Source organism: Neodiprion virginianus, chromosome 1 (genome assembly GCF_021901495.1).
Source record: "Neodiprion virginianus isolate iyNeoVirg1 chromosome 1, iyNeoVirg1.1, whole genome shotgun sequence".
Lineage (NCBI taxonomy): Eukaryota > Metazoa > Arthropoda > Insecta > Hymenoptera > Diprionidae > Neodiprion > Neodiprion virginianus.
In genome coordinates, this window is record NC_060877.1 from 24,701,789 (window position 1) to 24,709,099 (window position 7,311).

General features: G+C 39.5%; 3 protein-coding genes across 5 annotated transcripts in view; 1 reads left to right on the top strand and 2 right to left on the bottom strand.

The window, feature by feature from the left end:
* Nucleotides 1–7,311, top strand: part of LOC124300193 (pro-corazonin-like) — a 78,547-nt gene that overhangs the window by 42,526 nt on the left and 28,710 nt on the right. Inside the window, exon 1 of one of the 3 annotated variants that reach the window (XM_046753989.1) lies at nt 2,528–2,583. The exons of the other annotated variants lie outside the window; for them this stretch is intronic. The gene's annotated coding sequence lies outside the window, so the exon portion shown is untranslated. Of the gene's footprint in view, nt 1–2,527; nt 2,584–7,311 lie in introns of those variants that run through there. 3 annotated transcript variants of the gene reach the window in all.
* LOC124300185 (copper homeostasis protein cutC homolog) lies at nt 232–2,760 on the bottom strand. The gene is made up of 2 exons (XM_046753957.1): nt 2,360–2,760; nt 232–2,006 (listed from the first exon to the last, which is right to left on the bottom strand). Exon 2 carries the CDS (start codon nt 2,004–2,006, stop codon nt 1,287–1,289), a length of 720 nt encoding a protein of 239 aa, XP_046609913.1. The 5' UTR covers nt 2,360–2,760; the 3' UTR covers nt 232–1,286.
* On the bottom strand, nt 2,703–7,269 carry LOC124300148 (cilia- and flagella-associated protein 58-like). Its single transcript, XM_046753855.1, has 10 exons — nt 6,818–7,269; nt 6,337–6,423; nt 6,120–6,248; nt 5,777–6,009; nt 5,395–5,674; nt 5,051–5,283; nt 4,258–4,940; nt 3,642–4,156; nt 3,222–3,446; nt 2,703–3,089 (listed from the first exon to the last, which is right to left on the bottom strand). Exons 1-10 carry the CDS (start codon nt 6,851–6,853, stop codon nt 2,811–2,813), a joined length of 2,700 nt encoding a protein of 899 aa, XP_046609811.1. The 5' UTR covers nt 6,854–7,269; the 3' UTR covers nt 2,703–2,810.

Below are 7,311 nucleotides of genomic sequence, written 5' to 3' on the forward strand. Positions count from 1 at the left end.
TGGTGATAAAATTTATACGTAAGGGCATGCATGGGATTGATAATGAGCTTATTGTTAGTGTTTCTCGAAGATTTATAATACATGTACTTTGCTGCATCGTATCTCTCTGCTTATTCTTATCGCGCGTCAACATTTGATGTTGCTAACTTTTAACATAATTATCTCATATGTATTTTCATCATATTTTAGATGCATTTAATTTCTACTTTTGTCTAGCAGGACAGAATATAGTAATTTCTACTTTTTCATTTTATTTCACACAATAGTTGCATAACACGTGATTCGCATTCGGGTACAATAAGCGCATTACGTTTTACTGCCTTATCGTGGTATTCTTGTTATACATTTGTCAATTTGAATTTCTTGTTTATGTATAAGAACTTGTTTTTAATTCGTAACTAATAATAAAATTTGCAGTATACTCATCGTTCAGATATGCTAGGTTAAATACTCATGAACAATTGTTTGTATGAGTGAAAATGTTTGAAGGTTGCTTTCGTTCATTCACTTGCTCACTGTAGCTTTAAAAAATGCTTCAGCGTCCGTGAAAACCTTATATTCGAAATATTTCAGACGCATTTCGTACAATATTTTCCAGATATTCACGCTTTATTTGCCAGGAAACTATTAAATATTTCAAAAACATTTGATGCCGTAAGTGGTTGCATTATAAATTCAATATAACAGCCACGCAACATGTAAACCAGCTTGGAAGTTAAACGAGGTCAAATAATTATGTTTTTTTAAGTAATTATGTTTAAAAACATTCATTGCTAGACGTTTCATTGTCGGGTAAAATGAGAACATTGCAACTGATAAAACATGTGGTACTTTGATCTTCCCCACATATGCAAGACGCAATTCTGCAGTACAGATTGCTTGGAACTTTGCGCCCTGATACGGTATCGCCTGTGGTATAAACTACTCGTAAATCGTTGATCACGCCTTTCTTACACGACCGATAAAACCACCGGTAAGTCTCGATTGGAAATGAAATGGGCCGAAGATGGATTCAAAAATTATTTCATACGAAAGTCTTTACGTCTTCTTAAAAATTCTATGCTTATATGTTATGACCTTTTTATAACCAGTGTGATGTCCGAAGTAGAGTAGACAATTTCCAGTTTCGTATAAAACTGCTTTTGCATAGTCTAGGTGACGGCGCATTCAAAATAATTAGTGGTTAGTGAAAACAAGCTACATATTTGGCTCAATTTTCTATCTCTTTAATAGATTAAATTATAGTAGTTCAATAAATTATCGAAGGATCGGTATAGCTGGCGGATTTAAGCTCTGTTCACAACGAGAACCAACTGCCGGACTGTTTCTTCATCAGCAACCATGAATGAGTTAGAATCCTTCTCAGATCCCATTTTGTGCTTGGTGCCAAATTCAGTCTTCGGTTTTCTGGCCGACGCGTGAAATTCACTACACATCGATTCGTCCTTGATTTTCTTAATATTATCCGGGGTTATTCCAGCTCCTGGCACTATCGTAAAACCAGGTGATGCCGCGGAGGCGAGACTTCTGATAAGATCCAGGCCTTCTTCCGCAGAATTTTTCTGTCCGGAAGTAAGAATCCGCTTGAATCCGAGCTGAGATATCATTCGGGCTGCTAACTGCGGATTATAATTGACCTCGTCAAAAGCTCTGTGAAAAGTTACGGGCAGCGGCGACGCCGTGTCGATAATTTTTTTATTCGTTTCGCCATCAATTTTTCCATCGGACGTTAACGCGCCGAAGACGAAACCGTCCACGCCGACGGTTTTCAGTAATTCCAAATCGTAGAGCATGGCCTCAATCTCTTCAGGGGTATAAACGAAGTTACCGCCTCGAATTCGAAGCATCGCGTACAAAGGAATGCTCGTCATTTTACGCAGAGACTTAACGAAGCCAGGTGTTGGAGTTAGTCCACCGTCCGAGAGACCTGAACATACTTCCAGTCGCATAGCTCCACCATTTACTGCATTTTGGGCCGACTCTATGCTGTCGATGCAGATCTCCATCTGAATAATTACATTATTATAGCGCATAGTTGAGTGGAAGTGCAGTTTCATTGGCAAGTATACGAGATTATTGAAAGCAAAATATTATGCGCAAGAGAAAAAGAGTTCAGTGTGAAAGTCTGCGATGAAGTAATTGAAAAATTCGATATCTCAAGTTATTCGCAATGAAAAATGTAACTAGAATTTCCCGCCACTGCAGAGATAAGCGGGGTTATCAAGTGGTGCATGTGATCCTCGTGTTATATTAGCCGCTGAAAAAGCGTCGTATCACCGTGGCAAATGAAGTTTTGTTAATACCGGGTAACTCTAGTGAATTTGAACGGAGAAAATGACTGCCTAGCTGTACCATTTACCTTGATTTCTTGTGGAAAATCCTGATCGTTGTATTTATTGACAACAGCTGCAGCCACGTTCAACGCGCAGGATCACGTGTTACATTGCTCAACAGCGCCACTCATGGTCGTGATGAAGAACTACTGGAAGGCTGATCTTTTATTTTTCAGTCATCGGAGAACCCTCGTTGCGATTTGATCGTACAAGCGCCAATAATACCGCCGTATTCGTTGATAAATCACATGTAAATACGATGTATTATTTTTTCTTTCTTACAGTATACATAATATAATGTTTATATACAAGTTTGGTATCGCTAGAACGCGAATGTTGCGGCAAGCGTAATAACGGCGTAAAAGTTGCGTCTCACGCCTTCCGGTCGATGGATAAAGTTCTTTCATATCCAAGACCACGATCGTTTTGTTTTTTTTTTTTTTTATTTCCTTTTTGCTGAGATTTACTTCGTTGCGGTTATTTATTGAAATCAGCAGATTCTATTGCGTAACAGTTTCGCGGCGTTGGAACGGTCATGTTGAAACCGCCGCCGCAAAACTTTTTGTGATAAACGGGAACCGGGGGAAAAATCGGTTCGGATAGATCGATGATTTTTGCTTCGTTCGTACGTTGCTCCTTCTTCTTTTGTAAGTAAAATTTATTCTTCAACGAACACATCTCCTTGTTCATTCTTTCAAGGTCAAATTTGTACTCGTTGACCTGTGACTCACTCATGTTCAATTCCGCAATGAGACACTGTGAACAATGATGAATAATATTTTATTCCAACAAAGCAGGAAATTGGCGAAAATAATTTCTCAGCGATAAATAATTCATTATCTCAGAAATTACGTTACATTTTGCAAGGTGACCGTTTGCACGAATTACCTTCATTTTCTTTCCTCTTTCTCGCAGTGCCTTCTGCGTCTTCTGCAAGGTAATTATTACCTCGGGACCTGGTTGCTTGGATAAAACGGCTCGTAAATTCATGTACAGTTTTTCACCTTCCTTTATCTTTTTCTCCTTCTGAATCATCGCTGCGCACATTTTTAGCACGCGCTTTTGGAGTATTTGAATTTTCGACAAGAGTTCGTACGTCTCCGGATCAGAGCCCTGCAGTAATGAAATGTAATCAGTTAGGAGTCGTTGAATTGAGCTCCGACTTCACTCAATTTATCGACATTAAAATACTCAAACATACGAATTTTATATAATTTTATACGAATTTGTTAGCTGAGATAATACTGACATACTTAGAAAAAACTTAGATAAATGAGTCCAGTGGTAAAGAAATTACGAAATTTGTACCTCCAATTTTCGCCACCTGTGAATGTTCAATGGATTTTGTACTTCCTCTTCCAGAGCCATGACCTTCAATTTTTCTCGGGTCAAATCTCTATCCAAATGAAATATTTCTTGTCTCAAATCGCTGACGTTCATAAGACTTTTGGAGAGAAGGGCTTTTTCGGTTCTTAATTTCTTGACTTCCAGTTTTAGTAATCTTATGTCTTCCAATCTCTGGGCGTACTGAGCATCTCCTCTGCGAATAGTACTTTGGAAAATTTTCAGTCGGCTATATTGAAGGCTCAATTCATCGTTTCGCCTGACCAACTGAGTTCCGAGAATATCCCGCTCGTTCATTATCATTTCAATTTCTTTCTTGTTACGAACCAGATCGTTCTCGGCGGTTTGGAGCGTCCGCCTCAGTCGTTTTTCCTCCAATTTTCTTTCCTCATTCTCGTGTCGTAATGCAGATATATCTTTATGGGCCGTCTGCAGTTCCACCTTCAGGGCGTCCTTCTCTTTCTCCGCTTTTCCGAGCACTAAACACATGTGAGGGCAAGGAGCAGTTGTGAATTTCTTACAAGTCACGTCCACGAATTAACAAAAACAAACAGAGAAATAGAGAGTGTGAATAACTTACGGAATTCTTCTTTGATCAGATTAGACTCTTTGGTGGAAACCTCTTCTTTGAGCTGCTCGATTTGATTGCCCATGATTTTCAATTTCTGCTTCAAGTCGAGCACTTCGTCCTGTGCCTCGATCAGAGCTTTGCTGCAAGTATTCCTGTCAGCACGTACGGCTTCGAATAAATTTTGTTGTTGCCTGAACTTCGTTTCGGCCTCGGCCAAACGTTTCTTGTAATCAAATATCTCCATCTGTTTCATCTTGACCAAATCGATTTGGTCCTCAACTTTCTGGGCCAATTCTTGAACCTCGACGATGTATTTGTCCCGTTCCTTTTCCAGATACTGTTCAGTCTTCTTTAACGCCTGATTATTGGTCATACATTCGCTGACCTCAGATTCCAGTTTTATTTTCGCCTGCTCTTGCACTTTCAGCAACAGGCCCTGTTTCTTCAAGTTCGACCTCGCGGTTGTCAACGCTTTATTCTTCAAATCCTTCTCTCGACGCATCACCTCCAGTGCTCTCTTATCGCTCTCGGATTTCTTTATCAACCTGTCCATGTCCGCTTCCATTGATTGGATCACAGATTTTGCTTTGTGCAACTCAGCTTCCAATTTTGTTTTGACTGACTCGGCCTTGAACAGCTTTTTTCCTGCACCCTCTCTTTGGGACTTCAACTTCTCAAGTTCGCTGACCAACCTGTTGTTACAAAGACTTGCTGTCACATAAGAATTCAGAACAGAGATTCACTGCCGATAAGAATTTTGTAAAATATAGCTACTGTAGTGCACTTGGTTAATCGATCAAACCTGTTGTTCTCCATTTCTACGGCCTTTATTTTCTTATTTCTTTCGATATTCTCTTTACTCATTTCGTCAAGCTGCGTGTTCAAATTATCAATCTCAGCCTGAGCGTTCAATCTTTTAACCATGAATTGTTCAATTTGTTTCTGCAGTTTTTCAGCCGCCAGTTTTTGTTCTTTTACAGTGCTTTCAAGTTTGGCCACATTTGCCGTACAGTTTTTCAACGTGTTGGTAGCGTTCTAAAATTGTTAAAGAATTCAAATCAGCCAAAATATGTTTCAGTTATCAACACGAAATATCAAAGGACCCGTCGCAAAAAAACGGCCTCCAAATGTGTTTCCTTCGCGTACCTGCAAATCAACATTCTTCAATCTCAATTCCTCCTGCAAGTCGAGAATAGTCTGTTCAGCTCGTTCTCTCGCAGTACGTTCCTTCGAAAAATCATTCGTCTGTGTTTCTATAGTGTCCTGGAGCTCTAACATCTTGTGATCGACCAAGCTATTCTTTCTTTCCAGTTCCTCATTCACTGTTACAGCATTCGCGATACGTTGACGCAGTCCGTCGATCTCAACCAGCATTTTTTCACGCTCTTTTAGCAGACCTTCCTTCTGCTTGCTGATTGCCGTGCCTCTGAAGCATTCAAAAGTATTACAACGTCATTCAACGTAATGTCGGTCAAAGGATCAAAAGTTCATTACTGACTTAAAAGTTCTTCACACTTAATTAACTAACTTTTCTTCCATCCCAAGTTGTCTGTTTTTCTGATCCAACTCATCGCTCAATTTTTTTGCCGTCAAACGTAGACTGGCTATCTTTTCCTGAGCCGCCTGTTCACGATCGTGAGCTGCGTCCGCTAATTTCAAAGCATTTTCAATGTCTTCCTTTAGTTCCTCGATTTTTGTGCGGTATAATTCAGCTTGTTTTTCCGCAACAGTTAATTGAGTTCTGCACTCATCGATTTCTTCCTGAAAATTCGAGGTCAAAATTAGGTAATTTGTGGATTATACTATATTGCCTGTTATTTGAAACATCGTCTCGACTATAATGAACTTCTGCAAATGATCCGTTCCGTTACCTGAAGATCCTCGCACTCGTTTTCTAGACGTTGTTCGTTTCTGTGGGTCGTATACAATGAGTCGAACAATCTTGTGTACTCAGTCTCGAAGGCTGCCAGTGCTGAGTTCTTTTTCATCTCTTTGAGTATCTTTATACAAAATATCAAATTCAACGTAGGTAAATTACGGATTATTAACGAAGAGAGACTAAGAAAAAACGAAAATTTTTTTCCCCACCTTTGCGTAATCCTCTTCCAAGGCGCAAAAAGTACTTCCTGCGGAACTTCGGGACGAAGATCGTTCGCCGTCTTCGCTTCCGCCATCCTAAAACAAATACAGCCCTGGTCAATTTTTTTAAAATAAGGCAAAACTTATACACCGGAGAAATTCTGTTCTAACGTAAAACTTTGTATAACAACTTCGTTGACACTGGTTCGCGCTGCTCTAGCCAATTTTGAGATTGCTAGCATAGGACCGGTCAGTCTTCGTTCCGATTTTCTACCCTGTTCTTCACCGTCATCATCATCATCTTCGTCTCCCATTTCCGCAACAGATTTTACGCGATTATTACTGCGTCCGATAAAATCTTGTGCGATGTAACTGACACAGATCTCATTATATACGTTACATCACACGAGATACGATCTGAGAGTGTCAAACCGTGACATTACTAATGTAAAAACAAAAGAGACAATAAAGAAGAACAGAAGGAACTTACCTTTCCAACTTCACTGGATATTTCCATTTCCATCATGCTTTGTGGATAGCTTCAGGGTGCCATGAATTATTTTCTTTTCAGGAATTTCCAAACTTTCCTTGAGATACTGAACAATGACTGTTTTTTTTTTTTTTTTGAAAATCTTGGTAGTATCAAGAGCACGTATGTATACTGGATGATTCAATTTCTTTTCTTCTTCTCCATCGTCATCGGAGCCGGGCAATTCTTGACGAATGTGGCGCAAGAACAAGTTCCTTGCAAAGGTATTTGGATTGTTGTACAGATGCGGAGTGTGGTGGTATGACACCACATTTGTTGATCCGCATCCATGGCAATGAATAGATATAGGAATTTGTAGGGCTCCTACGGTTATCTGTCTAACAGGGTCACAGAATCAATATCGAGACCATTTAGAACGAATTCGGGAAAAATATTAGTTAAATATGTAGGACGATTTGTTCGTTGTTACATTCTGTAATATTATACAAAAATAA